General features: G+C 36.7%; 1 protein-coding gene across 3 annotated transcripts in view; it reads left to right on the top strand.

Annotated features, from left to right (window-relative positions):
* Nucleotides 1-26,211, top strand: part of USP9X (ubiquitin specific peptidase 9 X-linked) — a 103,029-nt gene that overhangs the window by 13,175 nt on the left and 63,643 nt on the right. For all 3 annotated transcript variants that reach the window (XM_030468599.1, XM_030468585.1, XM_030468592.1), the window contains exons 2-9: nucleotides 13,642-13,895; nucleotides 15,696-15,841; nucleotides 16,144-16,223; nucleotides 22,799-22,911; nucleotides 23,693-23,911; nucleotides 25,038-25,153; nucleotides 25,388-25,639; nucleotides 25,722-25,860. In XM_030468599.1, the coding sequence (XP_030324459.1) occupies nucleotides 13,800-13,895; nucleotides 15,696-15,841; nucleotides 16,144-16,223; nucleotides 22,799-22,911; nucleotides 23,693-23,911; nucleotides 25,038-25,153; nucleotides 25,388-25,639; nucleotides 25,722-25,860 (1,161 nt within the window). In that variant the 5' untranslated portion in view covers nucleotides 13,642-13,799. The remainder of the gene's footprint in view (nucleotides 1-13,641; nucleotides 13,896-15,695; nucleotides 15,842-16,143; nucleotides 16,224-22,798; nucleotides 22,912-23,692; nucleotides 23,912-25,037; nucleotides 25,154-25,387; nucleotides 25,640-25,721; nucleotides 25,861-26,211) is intronic.

Genomic DNA, 26,211 nt, shown 5'->3' with positions numbered 1-26,211 from the left:
TTTACCTTTTTTGCATTTATATTGAACTACAGCCTTCTTTATATTGGCAGAAGGAGCAGTAAGACAGAAATCTACTACTTCTTATTTCTCTGCAGAGGGACCACAATTTACAAGGGGAATTGTTACACAAGTTACACAAGTTCTCTGGAGTAGCTAGGTTGTTTTCAGTGATACCTTAAGCATTCAGTTTGCTTAGGTAGATGACTTGTATGAATGCAGTTGCAATGGAGCATGTTTAAGGCAGACAGTCTTAAAAAAATAGCTGTCAGCTTAAAACACCTCTAGTGAGCTTATGTAAGCTTTTTCCTTTTTTTTTTTTCCTTTTTTTTTCCTTTTTCTTTTCCTTCTTATTTCCTTTTTTTCTCCTTTTTTTCCCTTTTTTCCTTTTTTTTCCTTTTTCTTTTCCTTCTTATTTTCCTTTTTTTCTCCTTTTTTTCCCTTTTTTTTCCTTTTTTTCCCTTTTTTTTTTTCCTTTTTTCCTTTTTTTTCCTTTTTTTTTCCTTTTTTTTCCTTTTTTTCTTTTTTTTCCTTTTTTTCCTTTTTTTCCTTTTTTTTCCTTTTTTTTTCCTTTTTTTTTCCTTTTTTTCCTTTTTTTTCCTTTTTTCCTTTTTTTCCTTTTTTTCCTTTTTTTTCCTTCTTTTTCCTTCTTTTTCCTTCTTTTTCCTTCTTTTCCTTCTTTTTCCTTCTTTTTCCTTCTTTTCCTTCTTTTTCCTTCTTTTTCCTTCTTTTTCCTTCTTTTCCTTCTTTTTCCTTCTTTTTCCTTCTTTTTCCTTCTTTTTCCTTCTTTTCCTTCTTTTCCTTCTTTTTTCCTCTTTTTTTACCTTTTTTTTTCAGAGAATGTATATTCTGACTGAAATGGTTGTAATGCAGCAGGAAATTGCAAAATGTGTATTTGCAGGTAGCTAGCATGGAACCGCACAGAAATCTCCAGGCATCTGGTATGTTGAAAAGTAGTTGAAAGTTTGGTTAACTTTGCTAAGCAGTTATGAAGAGGCTTATTTAGTAATGGATTGTAATGCTGATACCAATTTCTTCTGTATTTGAAACATTTTACATTACTCTTGATGATGATGGCAGTGTTTGAATTTCTGTGCTTATTTTGTGCTTTCTGACTGAACATTACATGAAAAGGAGAAATGTTTTTAAAGTGGAATTAAAGCTAGCACAGTAATGTGAATACTTAGATTATTTCAAAATATGAAGCATTTCAAAATATCTAGGTGTTTCACAAAGTTAATTTTATCATGATTCATGATAAAACGCACCTCCAACTTGTTTAGATGCTGCACCACGTTTTAATTATTTGCAGTTAGCTAAGCAATGAGTTAATTTTATAATGGGAGGGAGAAGTTGTATAGTGTGTTGGCAGTGTCACAGGATGTTAGGATTATAGACTAATAATTATTTAATTAGTTAAATAGTAATTTTCTTTAGTGTAATATTTAATATAGCTTAGAGAAGCCCTAAAAGTCTTTGTAGAAAACATGAAGGAAGCCAGAAGGGACTAGCCTGATTTTTGCAGGCTAACTATAAACTTATTTTTTCTAACAGAAGCTTTATAGTATACTTATGGTAGCAACATGGGGTAGTACATGCTGTGGTGACACGTCAGGTGCTCTATATAAGCATGATTTAACAAATAATCACACAAGTAAAATGCAGAAATAACATTGTAATAATATCCATAATTCTGTCTGAATGGCTTTAGACATTTCAAATAGTTACAGTGCTGAGTTCCACAAAGCCTGAAGTGCAGTATACTATAAATAATTGTATTGTAAGACACAAGTGGAATGTGGAAGATGCCATTATGCTTCCCTTTAAATACATGAGAAAAAAGGAAAGGTAGCAAAATCTACCTGCCTGCCAGTAGCCTGGTAGTATGTATGAACCTCACCAGAAGGAAGAGAAGCCATGATGTATTTGATGTGTCTCAGGAGAAAGCCAAGACTAGGGATGCCTTTGAACATGAAAAGAGATGATTTGGACATTTGTATGGTATGTGAAATCTTCCAAGGATGGAACATTGAAGTGTTGCTTCCTTTTTTTCCTCTGATTCCCAGGAAGAATTGAAGTTGTGAATAGTGTTAAAATGCTCTATTACAGCAGATCAAAGAGAGCATTTTGATTTAAACTTTTTTCCTGCAGGTCTTACTTTTTTTTCCTTCAGTTAATGTTACCTGATACCTGTGAGCAGTTGCACTAGGTGGTCATTGTAGATGCCTTCAAGCAGAGAAATAATTCTATTCTATTCTATTTATTGGAGGAGGAGGATACTTTGTAGTTTTAGCTTCATCAATCCTGCCTACAGAGTTGTGCTTAAAATATGACAAATTTCATTGCAGCAAAAGAACAGCACTACTCCCAAGGAAATTTCAAAGGTTGGTGGACGTAGAGGATGAAGGTTCATGACTATTATTAAGGCTTTGAGCCCGTCTTCCAAGTGAGATGTTTTGTTGACACTTTTCAAATTTACAAAAATCACGTTCTTCTCCAGTTAACCTTGGGACCTGATTTAAAGAGAAATTATAGGATCTACTTCTACATAAAACAATAACAAAAACTTCTGTGTAAATAGCAGAACTGAAGTTCTGGGTATGCATCAGTGGTTTCACTCCTACCCTCAATATATTGGATACAAAACCTGAAGCTTTTCCAAATCCTTTTGAAAGGATTTGATCAAGAAAACAGAAAGGAATATCCATTGCTAAAAATGGAATTGAAGAAACCTCTGAAGTGGTGAACCAACTTAGTTTTTTCCTCCTAAACGTGATACTCATGTGGATGCCTCAACATTTGTTTGTCTTTGTCACCCAAATGTGTATATTGCCGACTTCTAATGGCAAATCTGAACAAAATGAAAAAACCCACAGTCTTTGCAGTGAAAGGATGTAATGTGTAGACACAAATGAAATTGGTAGGCATAAGATACTGTGAAGTGTAGTATTGGTGGCATTTGTCTCACAAAGATTAAATAAAACTGAAACTGGCAGTCTTTTACAAAAAAAAAATCATTGCCTTGTTTTAATTTGCCTTAGTAGGTGCTGCTCAACATATAAACATAAATGTCATAGACTATTTTCCTACATTAGCGGAACTGCAGAAAAGGTTATATGCTGAATTCTGATTTTATTTGGTTTGGTTTAGCATGACCTTGTAGAAGCTAGTACACTTGTGGGACTCTATCTTGAGTTCTTACTTTTAAAAAAACTAGAATTCGGTAAATAAAGTGTTTACAGCTCTTTCTCTGGCATGATGGAACTCCTTTTAAGAGCCTTTTGCTGAAGTGCTTTTTTGGCTTTGTTTTTTAATGTTGAAGACTTATCCATATTCTTTCCTGTGCATAGCTTGTAGTGATTTTTTTCTTTATATCCTTCCATTACTGATTTTATTTCATACCTATTAAACCTAGACCTTATGCCTGCTGCCTGCTTTAATTTCTAGTCCAAAACCATAACAATATTGCTGTACTTAGTTCCTCAGACCTGAGATGATGTAATTTTTAACCCCTTTCAGTGGAAGAATTGTAGTGGATGGAAATACTTCACTGTTACCTGATGTTTTGGGAATGCCTTCAGCATCACATCTGGCTTGTTACAAAGAATAATGTTACTGAATGTATTACTCTTTATGGTTTAAAAGTTATGTTTAAGATGGTTTCTGTGTATGGATGTTATTTTTAATTGAAAGTGTATCTATATATAGTTGGTAGTGGTATCATCTGGTCTTAGCTCTGTGCTATTTCAAAGAGCCAAGAAATGTTTTCTTGCATGACTAGCCAAAGATTTGGAAAATACACATTTTAGATATATTGGTTCTCTTCTTGAAGTCTACTCCTTACAAGCTCTTAGCATGAAATAATACCTCTATTTATAACTTCAGGTTTCAGAACTGGAAGGGAAATATTATGTAATGTGCTGAAATTTGTGTACCTCTTCTAGAAAGTTATAGGTCGGGTCCTTATTGCTTTTTCTCATTTTGTTTATGTCCTTGATTGACAATTACTGCTTTTTTTGAAAAGAAAATATTATTTACAAATACAGTTCAAATAGCACTTGCCTGCTGGCTTCTCAGTTCTGTTTCTCCTTTGATAGACCCAAAAGTTGAAAAGAGTGGGAATAGCCGTGTTAAAAGGACGTCTTTATTCCCTAACTGCAAGGGAATAAGATAAATAGTAGTTGGAAACCCCAGAACAACCAGGAAGCCCTGGAAGTTGATAGTATCTGGTTTTCTGTCCTCTGCCCAGTCTTGTAATGGGTTCAGATGGGGCAGCTAGTTGGTGTGAAGGGTATCTTTGTTGCTACTTACTTATTTCCTGGATGTTGAAGACTGTAATTCACAAATTTCTTTTCAATTCTGTAACCAAAATTACGTGCTGCTTTTAAAAAGGCAAAAGTCCTGACATTTATTCTTGCTACAGACATGAAATTTGGGTGTTCACATGCAGCTGCTCTTCTACAGCAACCATACTACTGGTTTCCCAATATATGCAGATTTTTCTGTATATCCTTTTTCTAGGTGGATGACTTAGCGCTTGGCTATATCAGTGCATGCTTTATTGTGCCAACCTTATCAGAAGATCTGTATTTGTGACATGTTCTCATTGTTTACTCCCATTAGTTTGTGTGCCATGAGCAAAATTTATTAGTAACTGTATAGTTTTGTCTATGTTATTGACAATGTGGGATTGAGAATCAATGAAGTGTTTGGTTAAAAATGCTGTTTGTTGATATTGTGTTAGTAATTCCAGTTTTCAGTCAGTGGAGATTTTTTGTTTTTATTTTTTTTTAATTACTGTAAATTGAATCAGACAAGTATATAAAAGTGCAGTACAGAAATTCAGGTAGTCTTTAACATCTTTCACACAATAAAGAAAAGTATTAAATTGATGGTTTTTATTAAGCTGTAGGAAGCTGCATTAGTGGCTATGAGTTTCACTAAAGGAGTTTATGTCCAAAGGTGGTAGTTTGATTTCTTCTCCTCACTCTCTTTACTACCCCCTCCCCCTCTCTCGCTCTTCTTTTCTATGCTATATCCTGTTTTTCAAGATTTAGTAGAAGTTATGTCTGTAGATTTCTCTGGATTTTTTATCATATCTTAAAATTTTAGTGTAGGTTATCTGGGTTTTCTGGTTTTCAAATGTTTAGTATAAAATACTTTTTCTGTATTTCTATATTTAAATTATATTTTTATTAAGTTAGAAATACTGGAGGTTAAGTTTTTGTTATGAATTGATGCATCTCTTGTGTTTAGATTCAGGGCAGAAATGTTACCCAATATCATGGCACAGGAGGCTGAAATTAACATTTAATTAGTTACATGGTCGTAGCTAGGATGTTTTAAGTGAGTATTGAAAGATAAACATACCTGTGTAGTAGGAAACATGTTTAGCTAAAAAATAAGGATAATTAAGTAGAGTAAGCCTGGAGACCACATATTAAAGGAATTGCATGAACATTTTTAGGATTCATAATTTATTTTTTTTTTTTAGTATATTGCAGTATGTTTATCCTAAACCAGATTTTGTTTTAAGCACAAGGAAAATAAGGTGTCTTTTTCTACCTGCAGTAGTATACAAACCTGTATGTTCTCCTGGAAAAGCTTTAAAGATCCATTCCACTCAGAAGCTGAACCTGTTGCTATCACTGTCCGGTTGTTTTCTGAACCACTATTATATATCATTATAACCAATAAAAATGAAAAGTTTCAGTGCCAGTACAGAAATATAGTTTATATCTTTCTGCTCTTACGAAGGATATTAATTGACAAGAATTGTAGGCTGTATTGTGCATATCTTCCTGCAGAGATAACAGAGAGATGAACAGTTGCTCTGTAAACTTAGTGTCTGGTCTGTTGTCTCAGACTTAGTAATACATCTCATTCTATACATTCCCAAAATTTTTCATTCCATTTTTATAGTGTGCCTCAGCAGCTAACATGAAGCCATTGATATCTCAGTGCTCAGAATTTTTCACATTTCCTGTATTCCCTGGTGCTTTGCTGTAAAATTTAATGTCTTGCTAAGAAAAGCCTTTGTTACTTAAGTGAAATTAGGCCTGTAATTTTACCTGCAGTACTGAGAATGTATTTTGATTTCCCCCATTGACTTTTCAGCGTGCAATAATAATGCTCTTTATGGCAAAATGGCAGAGCAGTCAACTTGAATATGAAGTAAGATTGAAAGTTAATTATCCCTTTTAAAAATGAAGTAAGGTTTAATCTTTTTATAAAGTCTTAATAGCATAACCTTTTGCAATTATTAGAATTTGGATTAATGCTTTAAGGAGCAAACAGGGTTCTTAAATTGTTCTGGACAGTGAACTCAGCTGTGTAGCTTGGAGAGGTGTAACTACATTATCCATTTTAGAACTGGATGAATGCCTTAAAGTATCTGAAATGGCCATGACTAAACTACAGGTTTTAATAATCAGAAATAAGGAATCAAGAGTGTTTAAGCAGTCTTCAATGCAAATTTGACACGTATCACATGAAGTAGTGATAAGGAGACATGATATAATTATAATTACTCCATGGGACAGAGTATAAACTGCAGATGTATTCCTTTTAATCTAGATTACTATTTAAATATAAGCATTAAAACATGATTTGTCCTTGCTTACAGTGTTTTGCTGCTGCTTGTAAAGGAATGAGCTTGCAGTTGGACCTGAAATAACAACTCAATGCTAATTGGATGTATTGCCAAGGACACATTTTTTCGTGTTGCAGAAGGGCTGTCAGTATCCTGGGTAAATAAACTGCAGCATAATTGGAAAAAAGTGTAACATTGTGTTGCTTGGCAGCATGAGGTTGAATCTAACTGTGTCTGAAAAAGTATACATACTAAAGTTCTTCGTTCTGATTTTTCTTTGAGGTTGTTTCCTGTTGTAGTTTGTTTTTTAAAACACAGTGAAAGAAATTCTTGCCCACTTCTTTGCATATTTGTTGTGAATTCAAGAAAAAGGCTGCATAGTAAGTGAAAGTCATAGTTTAAAACACTTAAACAATTTTAAATATAGATGTTGGCATTTTCCAAGTAGAACTAACTTAGGAAGTTCGCTTTTCTGAGGTTATAGTGCATGCATTTACTGGTGGGTTTTTTAAATTCACTTTGTTCTGTTCTTGGAAAGTTTTTTTGTTTGATTTTTTTTTTTAATGTCATGACCAAAATTCTTGTTTCCTAACCTAAGCCCTCACAATAGTCAGCTACTTACCAGTGTCTTGAATGTAGTTTTTTAATCACTTGGAAATATTTAAAACAAATATTGAAATAATGGAATTTTCAGGGCTGTAATTTTTACGTTACTTATTTTTCTGTCATTGATATATATTTACTATCATTTTGGATACAGTTTCATACCTGTTGAACCAGCGTAACTCCTACTGAAAGGTCATCAGAGAGAAGGAAGGGTCATAGTGGGTGAGAGACTCAGTCTTTCATCTGTGACTGCAGCCTGCAATATATGCCTAAAGAAAAGCATGGCACCAAGGCCAAAGCTCACTGAGGGGAACATTGTTAATTGATTTAACATTTGCTGGTTTTGTATGTAAGGCATTGACTGCTTACTTTTCTTGGTGCTGTGTCTTTGATATCTTCTCTACTTACTGTCACATGCACTGAACACTTCTCTTTCAGAACAGGAATTGAAATTGACTTCTGTTTGGTATCTAGATCTAAATGTATGATCTGAAGACCTGACCTGTTGTTACATTATCTGGGAACAAGTGTCATATACCTTAGGTAATCAGTAATACACTATCTAACTGTTAAATGTCCCAAGAATTAGTTGGCAAGTGAATGGCTTTCTAAAAGAGACTTGTTGCTTCTGCCCAGTTCCTTTTCAGGGCCTGACTTTTGAGGATTATTGCCTTGAAGTAAGACAGGCCTTTGAGTGTTGTAAAGAATTTCCTTGGGTTTTTTGAAGTGAAGTCTCTTGGGAAGTTATTCCATGTGGAAACAAATGAGACACTGCAAAACATTTGGTGGAAGGAGGTCATTTTTAGCCAGAGAAGCCTGCAGAGAGGCTTCCAGTCACTTGAAAAAGTGCATAAATTTTCTTAATGTTCCAGAAGCTCATGCTGCCAAGTGTCTTAATTTCAGATGTATGATGAGGAAAGATGGATGAAAAAGATTTCCTGAAGTAACTTATTTCTCAGAATAGTTTTAGTTTGTAACAATTTGTTACTCAAAATCTGTCTTTTACTGTATCACTTGGAAATATATTGCTTTGGAATAATGTGTGGAGCCTTATGCAGTTAACTAAGTCCCATATACATTCACTTCTTTACTAGGAGAATGACTCCAATTTGTCTGCCTTTGTAATATAAACTATTTGAAATAACCTTTTACCTGATTACTACTTATTAGATGTTTTTTTAAACATTGGAAGTTAAGCACTTCTTGCGCTACTGAATAGTTTTTCATTAGTAACTGAATACATATCAACTTTAGTGCATGTCACTGATAATCAGCAAATAGCTAGGACCACCAGTTTTCTATTCTTGTGATAGAAATAATTTCTTTCTTCCAGAAAAAGAAAAAAGGCACAGAGAAGAAAGAAAATTATAAAGTGTGGGGGTGTGTATAGTTTTAAACTATTGAATTAGGTCAGTGTTACAGTTTTGGAGGAGGTGTTTCTTGATGAGAAGGCGTTTTGATTGAAATAAAGTAATAGGGTAGAAGGTTAGCTTCTCGAGTGTAGAATATTTAGACTAGAATCCTGTCATAACTCTTGTGATGAATGATCATTTCTTAGGATTTTAAGAAGGCAGTTCCTTTGAAACAAGTCTGATACCTTTCAACCTAAAATTTGTGTTGCTGCAGTTAAGCTTTTTTGCAGTGCAACACTTAAGATGAAAAGCACATCTGTGAGATCATGTTAATATAGGCACATCATTCTTTAGATAATACTGGGGGGAAACAATTCTTATCATAGTTGTATGTTTTTTAGGAAGTTCTGTTGTTACATGTTGAGTAGACTAGTATCCTGGCATGCATTGTTACGGCACTGTGAAGGAGATTTTGTGGCATATATCCTCACATACATATAACCAAAACTTTATTTAAAGGAAAAATAGGTCTGTGCCTCTAAATGGGGCTTAGGTATTGCACATGAATTAAAAATTGTGTTTTGAGGTCTTCTCTCATCTGTCACCTTGCGTTTGCTTTTTTCTGAGATGCTGTATTACAAAGTAGCTAGTTCAGGAGAAAGGCTGTATGTATTGGGGTATTCCAGTTACTTTTGAGAAGATGACTTCAAGAAACTCAGATGAAAGATGTTCTTGAAGTTAACTGTATTAAGAGAATTATGGATGTTCTTTCATAGCCTTTTATTTGCTGTTAAATGTTGCCCTGTAACAGAGTAATATATACATACTTGCTCCTTACCTGCCCAGGAACCTACATCTGATGTTGCATCTCCTGGCTTTTGAAGAGGTGCTTGATTACTTTTCTCCTCTAAACAAAATAAACCTGTTCCACCACACAGACACAAGGCTGCTGAGTGTGGAAGCTGAGATGAGGCTCAAATGTGCAGCTGTATTGATTGCTTGAGCTTGGAAGCCAAAACCTCTCCTGAAGGGCAGCACATGTCTCTGGCATCTTCTGCACAGCCTGTTGGTGCTCTGTCAGAATTCTACTTGTAGTGGGTGGTATCTTCTAAACGGAGAGCATGCGGAGTCTCAATCATGTAGTCGTCTTTTCCTGGTGTTACTAAAATTACAAGGAGTCCTGTGAAGCAAAAGCTGACTTTCACTTATAGTTTAATGTGGATCATCGTGATCTAAGGGGATGGCAAAAGCATGGCAAATAGGAATTTGCTCAATTGGCAATCAGGGGAATGTCAGTGGTATCCATTTGACTCAGTCTTTATAGCCTCATGGTCTTTTGATCAAGTGTCCAGTTCTGGGACCCCAAACACACAAAGGACATGGAGCTGCTGGAGTGAATCCTGAGGAGAGCGATGAGGATGATCAGAGGGCTGGAGCCCCTCTCCAATGAAGACAGACTGAGAGAGTTGGGGTTGTTCAGCCTGGAGGAGAAAAGGCTCTGGGTAGATGTTACAGCAACTTTCTAGTAAAGCTGGGGAGGGACTTCTTACAAGGGCATGTAGTGAGATACGACAAGGTTTCAAATCAAAAGGGGGTAGATTTAGATAGGATATGAGACAGAAATTTCCTACTGTCAGAGTAGTGACACGCTAGTGATACACAACTTGCCCAGGGTAGTTGTGGCTGCCCCTTCCCAGGAGGTGTTCAAAGCCAGGTTGAATGGGTTTTGGAGTAACCTGGTTTCATGGATGGTGTCTCTGCCCGTGGCAGGTGGGTTGGAACTAGTTGGTCTTTAAGGTCCCTTTCAACTCAGAACTGTTCTGTGATTAACAGTGAAGTAGTTTGTCATTTATTAGGCATCTCTCTCCATCTTGATACTGTCAAAACATCTATTGAAAGCTTTGGGTAAAGGTGATAATTTTTTTTAAGTGACTTAGTGTATTGAATGCAAAATCATCAGATATAGTAGAAATGAAATGTATATAAGAACAATTATATGGAGTCTCTATTAGAATTCATCTGGATACAGGCAGTTTGAATTGTTTCTGTTGGCCTTTCTGTATGCTCAAATGTGTCACTGCATCCATCCACATTTATTTATAAATAATCAAATTATTGCGATGTAAAGGCTATTCTTGAGCTGAGCCAAACTGCCTTGGTGAATTTTAATTCTTAAAAATAGGAAGTTGATGGTCTGTATTAAAGAAGTAATGGGAATTGGAGATCTCATGGTTAATCAGTTCCAGAGAGATTAAAGCAGTAGTGTTCAAAAACATAAACGTTTAAATCAGTGGCTGAAAACAAAACTACTCCCTTCTAATGCTATTTAATATGCATAAATTGGATGATGATTTGTGCTTTTGAAAAATGTTTGTATTTTCTCTGATTAGAAGGAAGATACCTGAACAAGAATACTTGCAATTTAGAACATGTGGGTACTCCAAGGACTGTGTATTTGAGCTGGAGTGTTTTTAGTTAGCTGAAGCATAACTTGAAGTTGCCTTTTTATCTGAGAACATCACACAAATGGGAGGGGGGAGAAGTGATGAACTCACCTGAGAAGTTGGCCATGTCTTACACAATGGGCAAGCCAAGTGAACTCTTCTTGGTGCCCTGAAATACACTTTTATGGGAATATAATTTAAGTAATATACACACAGTATCATGATGAGACTCTTAAGCAAACAGTCATTAAAAAAGGCTAGATGTAGCTTTGTCTTACTTTGCCTTAATGTAAATGTTTTGTATTTACCAGTGCCTACAAAATCTTGTGCATTTTTGCTACACAGGTTTTATTCTATGAATTTACAAGATTTTCAGTGAGATATTTCAATAGCAGTTCTCTTGTGTCTGGTTAAATTAAGTCACTTGCCTTGAGCAAAAAGGAGTTGTCAGGAGTGCTTCTCCCAGACCATTCAGCTAAGCACAGAGACTAAATCTGAGGGTACATCTGCACACTAGTGTAAATCAGTCCAACAGGAGAGCTGCAGTTTGTCCATGACAGGTGTTACGATGAGTACTCTGGCCTTGCAGTACACCCATTCAGGTAATTAAAGAAACTGAAAAATATTCTCAGTCTTTCTAAGTTTGGTTGACTTGTTCTTTCCTTTAGTGCTTCTAACTGGCTTCCTTCCTGGTGGTTCAGCCAAAACCATTAGAATAAGAAAGATGAAAATTAAGCAGCTCACACTTCATCAAAGCTATTGTGGAACCACAGCTGCCAGTGGTCACTTCTTTCTGCAGTTTAAGCCAATTTCTATCACGATTACTACTGACAGGAGGTGTTTCACTCTTTTTCTGCTTCTTTTCTACCTCACTCATTGTGCCAACACAGGCTTTTGTGTGGCTGTATTTTGAACCAGACCTGTTAAGAAAGAAAGGTGGTGATTTAGGAAGGTTTATTGTGGTGGTAGTTGGTTTAGGGCTGTTGAGAAGTACAATTTAGGTTGGCAGCAGTTTGATTTCTTTGGTTTATGCAAGTTCCTAGAAACCTCAATCAGGTAGTAGAGGAGAATTGAGGCATTGAACTATGTGTGTTTGTATATATATATGTATACACACAAATATATCTAAACGTATATATAGGTATAGAGGTGTGTGTGCATCTGTGTGTGTGTGTATATATATATAGGGCAGAAAACTAAATCCTGCAAATACTTTCTACCTAGTGATCTTTCTAAACATCAGTAGAAAACAAATAGGGGATTTTTTAAAAAAGAGCACCAATTAAAATAAGTTAATTGTTTAAATGGCATTTAACAAATTAGTCTTCCTAAAGAAAATTTTGGTTGGTAATGTCTTTGTTCTGGATTTAGGAGGCTTACTAGGCGCTATGAATTATAAAGGGTAGGAATGGATTACAACTGACTGTGCTCAAAGAATACAGCTTTGCTCAAAGGTGAACACTCTTTTAGTACTGGCATTAGAGAGCTCCAAACCTGTTGGTGCTGTTTATGTTGGAGACTGGGGAGGGGCCAAATAGTGTATTGAGTGAAAAATTTTATTGTGAATATAACAGCTTGCAGATTTGCTGAATTTATGGGAGGATTTTAAAGTGTCATGGAGAAGGATAGCAGCATTGAAAATTAATGTGAGATGAGACGCCATAATGAAAAATATATATAGTGTTACAGTAGAAACTAAACTCTAACTTGTTAGAGTTGATTTTGCAAGTTGAATCAGAAATTTAACACTGCCAGATGAATCTTAATGAAAGCTCTTACAATGCCTTCTACAATCCTGCTTGGCTTTTGAACTTCCTGAGTACTGTTGTTAGTTTATGTGATTCTTGGAAGTCTGTGTTGCTCTGGAAAATTCTTTTGTCTTCTGTGGTTATGTAGTGCCCTGTGATATGGAGAGGAATTGCTTTTACAGCTTATTTCTGTATTTAACACAATGAGGCTGAAATGCATAGTAGTTGGTATGTCATGATTACAAGATCAACAAGTACATTTCATGTCAGAATTTTCTTTATATAATGCACTAAAATACTTGATGCAGATGTGATGGGTTTTGTAGTGGGCCTGAAAGGGCAGTGGGCCCAGGGTTTCAAGGCACATGCTGGAAAAAAGGAACACAGGTCAAATGCCCTGGGTAGATACTGATGTGCTAATAAAAGTTTGGCTATAGGGTCTTTATTAGTCTTAACTAAGGTAGAGCTCCCTCTCACACACCTGCAGTTAGACAGTGTCAGAAGAGTATTGGAAAAGATTACACATTTGGCTGTTCATCCATTTGTACATAGGACCTGGATCAACTCCTTGAATTAAAATGGAAAATCTACTGTAGCAATTTAGGCACAACAGAATCACAGTAACCAGCTGCATTTTGGATCTGTGGCAGTTTGTTAGTAGTTTAGAGTTAATTGTCAGTATAAATTTTACTTTGAACATTAAATTAAAAATTAAATTAATGTTCAATGTTTTGTATATTACATTCTTCTGATATCGGTTGTACTCAATAAAAAGAAACGTGAAGTCTAAAATAAAAGATTCTTGGTAGCAGTGTATTTTTTTGTGTGGTGTTCTTTTCCTGGGACAGATTACTTGTATATGCATGTGTCATTATAGCATATTGTCTTTGTTTTTTTCCCAGGTTATGCAATGGTCTCTGCAAGATGGCATGTTCTTGAGTTGGAGCTTTTTAAGGCAAACATATGCTGGTACTTCAACTTTACTAAGTGGACTATAATTTCTTCTCTCACATCAACTACATAAGCAGACAAAATTGCAAAGATCTGCCCTGTGTCGAGTATGACAGCCACGACTCGTGGCTCTCCCGTAGGAGGGAATGATAGCCAGGGCCAGGCTCCTGATGGGCAGTCCCAGCCTCCCCTCCAACAGAATCAGGTATGGTACGAACAATCAAGTGGGCTAAAAATAAAGGAGTTCTTTTTAAATACAGTGTTCCTGAATTATTAGAGTTTGTATATTCCTAGATATGTCCTGGTTAGATAGGTATTTTTGTGTGAAGTACAAGAAGATTTTGAGGGTGCCTTCCAAGGCAGTGGTATAGTTCTTCCAAACATATTTATTTTTCATGAGAAGCTTCCTCAGAACTGCATTGTAGACTTAGCTGCCAGAGCTAAAACTGCCAGATAAAACTAGTTTCCGAGTTCAGTTTATGCTCAGTTCTGCCAAGGCATTTTATTGATGAACTGCTTATAGCTGGGTATCAGCTCTTAAAGACCAGCTTCATCTAGGTCTCTGTTCATTGTGCTGTACTTCCTGAACAACTTAGCATGCTTCTGTTAAACAGATTACCCTGCTTTCAAAAGACCAACAAAAAGCTTTTAAATACTACTGCATCATAATGTGATGAGTATTTCTTTTTGGAAAAAAAAATACCAGAAAAAATTGCTTTTATACTGTGCAGCCAGACACATTTAAAAGAAAAGCCAAGCTTTGTCATTTAATTTAATACGATGGTTTTTGTTTAATAAGTTTAATTATTGTTACTCCTGCTAATGAATTGTTCTTTGGACAATGTGTGGTGAGTTGACCCTTGGTTGCCAGGTAAGCCTCCATGCTGTTGTTCACTCCCTCTAAGTGGAATGGGGGAGAGAATTGGAAGGTAATAGTGGGAAACTATGGGTTGAGAGAAAGGCAGTTTAATTAGTGAAAAGAGTAGAGGGCAAACAAATGATACAAATTCAGTCACTCACCACCAAGACAATGTATGCTCAGCAAGTCCGACAGCAAAAGCTACATTGGAAGAAAACTTCCACTATTGTTTCAATGCCAAGCATGCCACTATATTTATAGTACGGAGTATCTCTTTGCTCAGTTTAGTTCAGCTGGTCTGGATATACCCCCTTCCAGCCTCTTTCTACACCCAGCCTACTTACTGCTGGGGGACAAAGTGAAGAAACATAAAGCCTTGAATCTGGAAAAACTGTTTGCCAGCAGACAGTGCACTTGCATTTTACCCATATTGTTTTGGTCACAAAACAGCACTGTACAAGGTGCTGTGAAGAAAATTAGCTCTGTGGCAACTGAAAACAGTACAACGTGAAAAATGTTAGAGGTGTTGATCCCTCCTTGTCCTCCTAACTCTTGCTGTTCTGATTTGAATCTTTATTACTGTCTGTTTGTACTGTTTTGTATACAAATAAAAGTGCATCCGCAAAATGCATTGTATTTTGCGTGGCCCATTAGAATGAGCTTAACTAAAATCGTGTTCTTGGAGGTTGGTTAATAGCCAGTAGTACTATTGTATTACTCATTTTTAGGTGACTTTTCTAGAGAGTTTTTTTTTCATAAGCAGTTTCTTCTGTGTTGATGATGAAGTTTGTCTTTCTGCCTGAAACAGTAATACTTTTTCTAAAAGCTGGAGTGTTCATATGTTTTTTGTTTTGACCTTCTAGACAGGTGGTCTGCTGAAAGTAGAAGTTTGTTACAAAACGTTCGCTGTCCTCACTGGGAAACTGGGAAAGTAGCTTAATTTTTAAATTGTCAAGACACAAAGAATACAGCACATTTTATGCTCTATTTTTTGTTAATAGATCTGAAATCAAACAACTCTATTATATTTTGTGGTGATATGTATGTACGTAGTGATTCTTTGAAACACAACGTGAAGGTAAAATGCCAAAATAAGGGGCACACAAGTGCAGACAGTATTTAAAGTTTTTTCCATACCAACTTTAGACTTCTTCGCCTGATTCTTCCAATGAGAACTCCCCAGCAACCCCGCCTGAGGAGCAGGGCCAAGGAGATGCTCCACCCCAGCTCGAAGATGAGGAGCCTGCATTTCCACACACAGACCTGGCAAAGTTGGATGACATGATCAACAGGTATTTTCTCACTTTTTTTCAGAGGATGTAAATTATTTGTGCAGATACTTTGATAGTGAAGTCAGGATTCTTGCATCTTCACTGGATTTCTTGAAGTGCTTTTAATTGATTAGAGTTGTAAAGAGAAAGATGCTTAAGTCAGAGGTTCTTTTTTGGTGGTTTTGTTTTTTTTAATGGACTGCTTATCAGGGCCTTTTCAGTATTCCTAGCCAATGTTAAAAGCATTACAAAGGGACAAGACTTCTTGATTTTTAAGAAGGAAAACTGAAATACAGGGGATTTTGTTTTATTTTTTAATACAGGCCTCGATGGGTTGTTCCTGTATTGCCGAAAGGGGAATTAGAAGTTCTTCTAGAAGCTGCTATCGACCTAAGTAAAAAAGGTAAGCTGAAAAAATTAGTGATTTTTGGGTCAGTGTGTAAAGTCTTATTCTTTTGAATCCCTTGTGAAGGCTTAGAAATGATTATTTCTGTTACAGCCCTGGTCCTGAAGATGGTGTCAGAGTGATATGCAGAACCTTCATAAATCAGAAATTTTAGAAAGCTGTCAATATAGTTAGAAAGTGGGTGCCTTAGCATGAGTAGGAAAGTTGAGTAAGCTTATGACTGTAAATATCTTCTTGTTCTTGTCTTACTTGTTTTTTGTATTCACTTTGTTATCAGACCTAGTGGGTTTGGTCTTTTAACAGATATTAAAACTCAGAGAATTCTGATTTTTAAAAAATATTACTGATCTAAGTTTCCAAATGTCTTGCTAGAAATTTTCAAATTTGGCACACATCCTTTTGAGATTAGGTAAAAGATGGAATTTTTAACAGTATGACTTTAGACTTGCAATTCTACCATATTACTTGCTGAGTCTATGTATGTATTTGCTAAATTGTACTAGTCAGATGGAGAAGTTGTTCATGTGTTCTGGAAAGCTCTGATCTCTTGGAGAGTTGCTTTAGTCTCCTGTCCTGGTCAGTAGTTGTTGCCCCAGTATTTAAGTAATACCAGAATCAGATTAAAAGTCTTTTGTAGGTTATTAACATGTGGTTGTGTTTCAAGAATAGTGACACACAAAGCGCCTCTTCCTTATTTTTGCATAGGTGGACTGGGATGACTTTGTTTCTTTGTTAATAAAGGTTATTCTTACTCAGTTTTAGAAGTTTAAAAGCTGATTGTGGTCATGATATTCTGGTTATATTGATTGTGTTCTGCAAGTCTTTTGCTTTGGAGTGCATTCTGGAGAAAGCAAAGTTAGGGTGCACCCTTGTGATCCAGAACATGATAGCGTCATGTTGCCAGCGCTGACTGTTCAGCCATGGTTGTGCTTGGACTTGACTTCTTGAATGTAGCTAGGTCTAATGGGAATCCTAAGGTGAGGTGAATCTTTGCTGTGAGGGTCACAGCACTACAATGGACTGTCCAGACAGGTTGATGGACTCTCTATCTCTGGAGACATCCAAAACCCATCCGGACGTGTTCCTGAGTGATCTGCTTTATCCAGAATGTCGGACTAGTTTAGCTTCAGAGGTCCCTTCCAGTCCCTACCATTCTGTGATTATAGAATTTTCAAGGGATTGCCTTTGTTCAGGAGCAGAAAAAAATGTAGCTGTGTCTGGGCTGTTAGAACAGTACAGTAAAAAAAAAAAAAAGCTTGTGATCTTAGAGAGAGGAGATGTACTGCCAGCTGTTAAATCATCTCTTAAACAAACCAAACCCAAAAAACTGTCAATGAAATGAAGTAATAAGTGCACAATGATATTTTTGTTTACTCCAGACATCAAAGTACTTCTCCAGAGTGTTAAACTTAGTTGAAAGTTCCCAAAGAAAAAGTCTTTTCTTCATCTTGAAGTTGTGGAAAACAGTGGAATTTATTTATACGCTGGCTGCATTTTGATTTTTATGAAGTTGTTGATACCTATTTCTGAAAAGGGTTTCTGCATTGCTATTTAATTATTCCTTCTCTTGTCCTCTAGATGAATTCCTGTGTGTTGACTTGTGCAGGGATTATTAGCTAAGGACGAAACAAGGAAAGATTTTAAAAGTAGTTGTTTAACTGTTGCATTCTGCTTTTTTTTTCCTTGCTATTTGTACTGAGATGATAGCTAAGATGGTACTTTTAAATAACTGTCATTGCTGAAGGAATATGATAGGGTGCTCACTTGCTGTAACTGACACTGTTTTGGTAGTTCAAAACTTGGCAGGCACTGTTTCAGGGTTGTGTATATATATAGCAGTAATATAAATTATTCTGCTGTGTACATTTCTTAATAGATCAAAAATGTATTCTGTTATTTCAGTAAGACCTAAAATTGGACACCTTGCTACCTGTCTGTGACTATTTTTCTTAATCTGAATAGTTATCTTTCTAAAGGGAAGAACTGAAAGGAAAAATAGAAAAATAACCAACTGTTGGATTACATAAATTTTATATTACAGTTTGTAACTTATTTAGATTGTGAAGTGACAAAACCTAAAAATCACCCACCAGGTTTTTTTTGGGTTTTGTTTTTTTTGTTAATCATGCACCATTTTCTAGTTGCTAAGGTCCTTAAGTAACTTTTATTCCTAATATTGCCAGTGGCTATTGGCATTGACATTCTGGAGTGGTTCGAGTAAAACTGCTGGTTTTTGTGACCCTGCCTATAAAATAAGAGTGGTATTTCCATCCTCCTTAATCTTTGCAGGAGCTGAATTGAAGGGGAGCTAACTGAACTGAATTGAATACACTTATGAGAATTAAATGTCATCATTAACTAACTTCAAGTGCAAGGAGCTAATTTGACAGTGTTCTGAAACCTTTTGAGACTGTCACTTGCATTATTTCTGGCAGATAACATTTATTTATGGAAGATAGTACTTTTATGTGTAGGCTTCAATGTATTATTCTTCATTAGGTCCATATTCTTCTGTTTTTAGGGCCCCGGAACTGAACACAGTATTCCAGGTGGGGGTCTCACAATAGCAGAGTATATAGGGAGAATCACCTCCCTTGACATGCTGGCCATGCTTCTAGCCATGCATCTTTTGATACAGCCCAGGTTATGGTTGGCTTTCTGGGCTGCAGGTGTACAGTGCCAGCTAGCGCTGAGCTTTGTATCATCCAGCACCCCCAAGTCCTTTTCCTTAGGCCTGCTCTGAATCCATTCTCCATCCACCATGTAATTATGCTTTGGATTGCCCTAACCCTGGTGAAAGACCTTGTGTTGGCCTTGTTGAACTTCATGAGGTTGTCATGGGCCCACCTCTCAAGCCTGCCCAGGTCCCTGTGGATGGGATCTCTTCCCTTCAGTGTGTTGACCACACCACACAGCTTGGTGTCATCTGCAGACTTGCTGAAGGTGCACTTCATTCTACCATCCATGTTGTCAACAAAGACTGAAGGGTGAGTTGTGAGTCCCAGCAGGGCTGGAGGTGCTCCAGTGTCAGCGAGGAGGAGGAGAACGGGTGTCGAACAGTGCTGGAACAGTACCTACCCCTGAGGAATGCCAGACATCATTATTGTCCATTAGGACACTGATCTGTTGACCACAGCTCTTTGAGTCTCTCCAATGTAAGGACAAGAATGTGATGTAGGATGGTGTGTGTGGGCACAGAAGTGAGACTTACTGGCCTGTAGTTCCCCGGATCTTCATTTTTTCCTGTTTTGAAAATGGGTTATGTTTCCCCTTTTCCAGTCAGTGGGAACTTCACCAGAATTACATGACTTACCAAATACGATGGACAGTGGTTTAGCAACTTACCTGCCAGTTCCCTCAGGACCTGTGATGCATCTTTTGAGATCCCATGGACTTGTGCATCTTCAGCTCCTTTAGGTGGTCTCAAACCTGGTCTTCTCCTACAGTGGCCAGGTCTTCTTTCTCCCAGTCCCTTCCTTTGCCTTCTACAAGTTGGGTAGTGTGACAAGCCTTTGCTGGTGAAAATTATAGCAAAAAAGTCATTGAATATCTCAGCCTTCTCCATATCCCAGTTAACCAGGTCTCCTGTTTCCCTCTGGAAAGGGCCCACATTTTCTCTCCTCTTCCTTTTATGACCAGCATCCCTATAGAAGCTTTTCTTGTTGCCCTTGATGTCCCTGGCCAGATTTAATTCTATCTGGGCTTTAGTTTTCCTAGCCTGATCCCTGGCTGCTTGGACAGTTTCTCTGTATTCATCCCAGGCTACCTGTCCCTGCTTCCACCCCCTTAGGAAGTCTTCCTAGTAATGAGATTTTTTCCAGAAATAAATGTCATCTTGAGTTGGATGCTATAAATTTGAAAGTTAAAAAAAAAAAAAAAAAAAGGTTTTTTCTAGGGTTTTGATTTTTATAAAAAAGAATATTCCCCACTCTTTCAAAATCCACTCAACTCTTTCGTGCCTTTATTGTGGATTTTATTGCTCCTAATGTTTACATTGAGTTTTGGCAGCACGTTAAAAACTTTGCCATGTGACATACCCACAAGCAGATTGCAAGGCAACTTTTACAGCTTTTATTTTATTTAAAATTAAATGAGATTTCACTGCACAACTCTAACATTCAACCATGATTCTAAATCTTTGTTTTTGATGAATTGCAAAGGTTTCTGGAGTGGAAAAGAGAGGTGGGCCTTAAGAGTTGCAGGGAAAAAAATGATTAGTGTATATGAGCACATGTGTATTCAAAATCTAGGCAGCCCAGTTATGGCAGTTGTTTCTGGTATCTTCCAATAGCCATCTCTCTCTGGATGATCCATCTCCATTTCTCTGGGACGACTCTTGAGATCCTTCCTGAAGTTATATCTTCTGCATTTTCTTGAAATGTTTATTTTTTGCCATCTATCTAAAGTAGGAACAGGAAATTTGTGTACTTATGTTCCAAAGTTTCTTAGCCAGGTGTTTAGACTAGAACCAATTCAGTGAAATGAACCACAGCAGGATCAGTGCAGTGTCTTGTGCAGAAGGATTCTCACACTCCTGATGATTAAGAGTTATTGAAAGTCTTCCAGAACCTGTGAATGCCATGCGTAGCCACTGTACCCATGGGCAAGTGTGAGTTTCCCCAGAGCTTGTTAACTCCAGGTCACTGTCAGTTCCGCCAGGTCTGAGCCAACCCTTGCCAAGCCACTGAAAGGTTTTTGTGCTGCACTTTGTGAGGCTCCAGGTCTAAGGGGACTTCACTGGTGTGGTGCCACCCCAGCTCAGCTCTAGGACTTCAGATACAAAGCTGTGTAATCCAAAATCCTGGAAAAGAGAAGCTGATGTTGCTTGGGGCCTTCGTGTTTCAGCCCTATATTATTGAATACCTCTCAGATGCATCAGTTTGTTCATACACAGTTGAATCTGGCCTGGCACATTTTGTGGGCCTGGGACATTCCCGGTCTTGTGGCAGGGATAATGCACTCTTCCTGCTTTATTTAGCAATACTCGCTTTTAAGCACAGATGCAGAAATCAAGTCGTCCTCTGTTCTTCCTCCAGTTCCCTAATTGCCACTCCAGTATGCTGTATGTTGTACATCCCCTTTCCCTTTCATATTTTTTCCCCCTGTATAATCCATTTCTCCAACTTCTCAAAATACTTAGCTTAGGGTGGCATGTACTTAGGTTACTTACAACAGGGAGAAAAATGCCTGGTTGCAGTCTTACCAAGGAGTTACTGATACTGAATAAAATTCAAGCAGGAGATGGCAGGTGTCCAGTGTAATTGCTGTTTCTTTTCTCACTGTCTTTGGGTTACTCTTGTTTGCTTTCCCAACCTGCTGTCTTTTAGGACTCCTGTACCTGGCTTTTGATGGTACTCTGATCCTTGTAGACACCTAGCCTTGGTTCCTTCCATAAGTATTACCTCTTGCTTCAGCAGTATGTGATGTTGCAGGAGAAGGTAGAAGGTGATTATTTATACCGGAGTCCTAAGATATATAAGAGTATAGGCTAGCAAGCCCTGTTATAATAGTTTGGAAAGCCTTTGTGGTACATACTAACAAGCAGGGCAGATGTTAGGTGATGACTTCTGAAAAGAACCTCTGTTGTACAGTTGTTTGTAACTGAAGAATTTTAATTTGATAATCCAGATCAATCCTTCCCAAACCAGTGGAAGTTATTGTCTTATTAAGGAGGTCACAGGCTCACAGAAATTGTTTGTGAATCTTGATGCTAGACTTGTTGGATGCTAAGATTCCCTGATGAAAAATTAAAACTTTTTCTGTAAAGAAACTGTGAAGGATGGTTACAGTTTTCTTTTTAGAATGTCCTCAGTGGCTTTCATTGTTTCCATTGTGTACTGACTAGACATTCTACTTATTTTTCTGTTGGCTTTTAGTCCTATTGAGATTCTTTAACTGAACTTCTGAAGGGCAAGTACAGATTTCTTGAAATACTGGGTTGTAGCTAAAAGAAAAATATGGAGCACTGTTCTTTAATTTTAAACTTCACATATTGTGGCTGCAAAGGTTTATTGTAGTGTTAGAATCAAGGTCTATTGGTTTCTGGCAGCAGAATTACAAGAAATGGTATTTCAAGTGAGGGTGAGAGACAGAAGGATTCATGTTTATTTTTGCAGGTTAATTGTTTCTGGGAAGCTGGGCAGGTCTGATCCTTCTTTTCACTCACTGAGTTTTTACTGGTCTCAACTTAATAAGAGAGAATATAAATGCAAGTATCCAGGTGAATGGAAGATAAAAAGACATACATATTTTTATTTTCACTACTGTATTGGTGAATGTTACAAGTGTGGAGAACCCAAAACTATCATGTTTATAAAATAATTTAAAAGTTTTCTAAAGGAGTGCAATTCTTGTGGCGGCTTTTCTAGAACATTAACCCATCAGGCTTTTGTTTTCAGGCTTACATAGGTTTGTCTTCATTCAAGGCTTCTCTTTTTGAAATAATTCTGAAATTTTGAATACCAAACTTTTGAAGTCCAAATCAATTTTTACAATATTTAAAAAGTTAATGTAACAACTGATTAAATTACCTATCTAATAGTTTCTTTTTTTTCTTTTCTATTTTAAAATAGGCCTTGATGTCAAAAGTGAAGCATGCCAGCGATTTTTTCGAGATGGGTTAACAACATCTTTTACAAAAATCCTTACAGATGAGGCAGTGAGCGGATGGAAGTTCGAAATTCATGTGAGTTTTTAAAGTTGTTTTTCTGAAAAGCATAGTAATTTAAATGAGGAAAGAACCGTCTTTGTGACTCTTAGCAGACTGCAAAGACTGAATCTGTTTTGAAACTCAACAGAGAACTGGAAGAACTCTTTGTGTACATGGCTCTTGGAGATGGGGGAAGATAATTCTTAGCATTGTTTCATCTTACTGCCTCTGTTGCTTTAGAAAGAAAATGAAACCTGGGAGATGATCCAAGGAGGAACTGAACTTTGTATGTTGAGTCCTGAAGTGCTTGTTAGGCAGGCTGTCTTTGACCAGATGTCTGGAGACCTGCTTATTCTTATGTGTATGCTAGGACATAAAAACCTGCTTTTTTAATAAAAACTTTTAGGAACCTGCTAACTTCTGAATGTTTATAAAGGCTTTTTGAATGTAAAAACTAATTGTTGGATAGCTGGTCATATGCTAAATGGGAAGCTGTGAAGATCTTCATAAGCAGATTAAAATCTGTGAGAGAAATGGGTGAAAGAAGGAAAAGTTCAGTGGTAATTCATGACTATCTCAAATAACCAAAAATATTTGTGTCTTTATTGTAAATTAATTTTTTAGCTGAAGACAGATATTTTAAAGTTTTTTCAAAGCCTTTGTTGGAAATACACATTAAAATATTGTGTTATAAAACTCTTATGCAAGTCTGCATGCTCAGTACAAATGTCTCAGTTTATAGTTCATATTCATTGTAAAGTCACTTGCTGTATGCTTGGTTATTGTGGTTTTTGGTTTGTTTTTTTTCACTTGATAGAGATGTATTATTAACAACACTCATCGACTAGTGGAACTCTGTGTGGCCAAGCTGTCCCAAGATTGGTTTCCCCTTCTTGAACTTCTTGCCATGGCCTTAAATCCTCACTGCAAATTCCACCTATACAATGGTACTCGTCCCTCAGAAACAGTTCCTGCAGGAGTCCAGCTTGCTGAAGATGAACTTTATGCCCGTCCTCCTGACCCACGATCACCAAAGGTACAAGAGCAATTTCAGTCATTTATTTTTAATTTTATGGAGTGTTACCTAATTACGCAGGAAAAGAAACCCCTTTTTTCTCTGTATTACTAAGGTCTTCTGCTGCTTTTGACTCGTACATTAAATTACAGTCAGTTAAATTTACTCTTCTAACTCAATCTTTAGTCCACAATCAAACTGTCATGTGTTTTTGTAGTAAGCTGGCATCACCACTGGAATGCCATTCCTACTGTGTTAATCGGCATGTTTGTAATTTGCCAGTTGGTGGATTTACCTTCTCACACAAAGAGATTTTGTAGGTGACATTTTATGGAGGAGACTGTGATAAAGTAGAAATTTTCCCTTCCCTTTTCTTATAGTTCCCAGTGTTGGAAAGTTTTTGATTGGACATGTGATGCCAGTGCCAGTGTGGCTTGGGGAGGTTGTTTTTTGGTTTCGTTTGGGGGATGGGGATGCTATTCTGGAGACTTTTTGTGTGTGGTGGTTTTTGTTGGTTTTGTTTCATTTTCCAACTGCCAGTGCAAATCAGTAACCTCTTAGGTTCTTGAGTCTGAATTTTTCAGAATTGTGCTCCAGATTGTATTGATACATCTTCAGGATCTAACCAAATTGTGTTTTTTTCCTTTTTAGTAGAACTGCTAGCAATTGATATGTAAGAACCAAAAATAAATAATTCGGTGTCTTTGAATTTCCTTGCATTGCTAACCATGTTCAATAGAATGTTATTTTGCATTCTTACTGCTTTTAAATGCAGCACTGTCACATCCAGGACCAATAAAAAAATAGTAGAATCATCATGCTTTCTGTAGTAACTTAGCAGACAAAGATGGAACTGAAGTATAGTTGGGTTTTTTTCGCTATTTAGCTCATAAAATTCTTTTTATAACTACTATACAGCTTCTGGTTTTTTTGCAAAAGGTAATGGAAAAGACCACGTTGTCTGTTTTTAAGCATTTCCTTAAAACTGAATATTTATATAGGCAAATTCACTGTCAGTTCTGTTACCTTCTAATAGTTTATTATTCAAGGACTTCTTTAAAGCAAGTTTTGTTACTAACAAGTGCTTGAAATTATTTCTCTGTCATAATTTGTAAATGTCAGAAAATGACTATTTCATATATTGCAGGGTTGGCTAGTAGACCTTATCAACAAATTTGGCACATTAAATGGATTTCAGATCTTGCATGATCGCTTCATGAGTGGATCAGCATTGAATGTCCAGATAATTGCAGCTCTCATCAAGTAAGTTTTAAAAAAGTTATTTACATATTTCAAAAAGTTGGACTAAGTAAAATATGTTCAGAACAAAACTTAGTCTCTTCTTGAGGCAATTCCCCTCATTCCACCTCTTGACTAGCCGTGTTTACTTTCAACATTTTCTGTGCTTGTGAATCATAGAATGGTTTTATCCTTGCTATGTTAATATTACACAGCTATCAATTATGGCACTTTGATACTTTTCTTCTTTCTTTTTAGGCCATTTGGACAATGTTACGAATTTTTGACATTACATACAGTGAAGAAATATTTCCTTCCGATTATAGAAATGGTTCCACAATTTTTAGAAAATTTAACAGATGATGAGCTGAAAAAAGAAGCAAAGAATGAAGCCAAAAATGATGCTCTGTCAATGATAATCAAATCTCTAAAGAACTTAGCTTCAAGAGTTCCAGGACAAGAAGAAACTGTAAAAAACTTAGAAATATTTAGGTTAAAAATGATACTTAGGTAAGATAGTACTCCTAATACAGTGTGCTACCTCTGATATTTTGTTTTTTCAAATTTCTTATATTTAGTATTTTTTTTACAGGTTATTACAAATTTCTTCTTTTAATGGTAAAATGAATGCATTAAATGAAGTTAACAAAGTAATATCCAGTGTGTCATATTATACTCATCGGCATGGTAATCCTGAAGAAGAGGAATGGCTTACAGCTGAAAGAATGGCAGTAAGTTCTCCACCAAAATTCATTCCATAGATTTTCTTCCTCTTTTTATTACTTCAGTTTTAGGTGTATGTTTTGGATCCTAAACACACTGCCAGTTTTCATACAGAATCACAGAATAGTTTGGGTTGGAAGGGACCTTTAAGATGATCTAGTTCCTATTCCCCTGCCATGGGCAGGGACACCTCCCACTAGACCAGTTTGCTCATCCAGCCTGGCCGTGAACACTTTCTGGGGTGGGGCATCCATAATATTTCTGGGCTACCTGGACCGATGTCTCACTACCTTCACAGTGAAGAAGTTCTTCCTTTTATGAGGAAATTAAAGGTAGAGGTAAATACCCCACTTTTCCCT

This window comes from Calypte anna, chromosome 1, assembly GCF_003957555.1.
Source record: "Calypte anna isolate BGI_N300 chromosome 1, bCalAnn1_v1.p, whole genome shotgun sequence".
NCBI classification, from domain to species: domain Eukaryota; kingdom Metazoa; phylum Chordata; class Aves; order Apodiformes; family Trochilidae; genus Calypte; species Calypte anna.
This window is presented reverse-complemented; position numbering and strand designations above follow the sequence as displayed.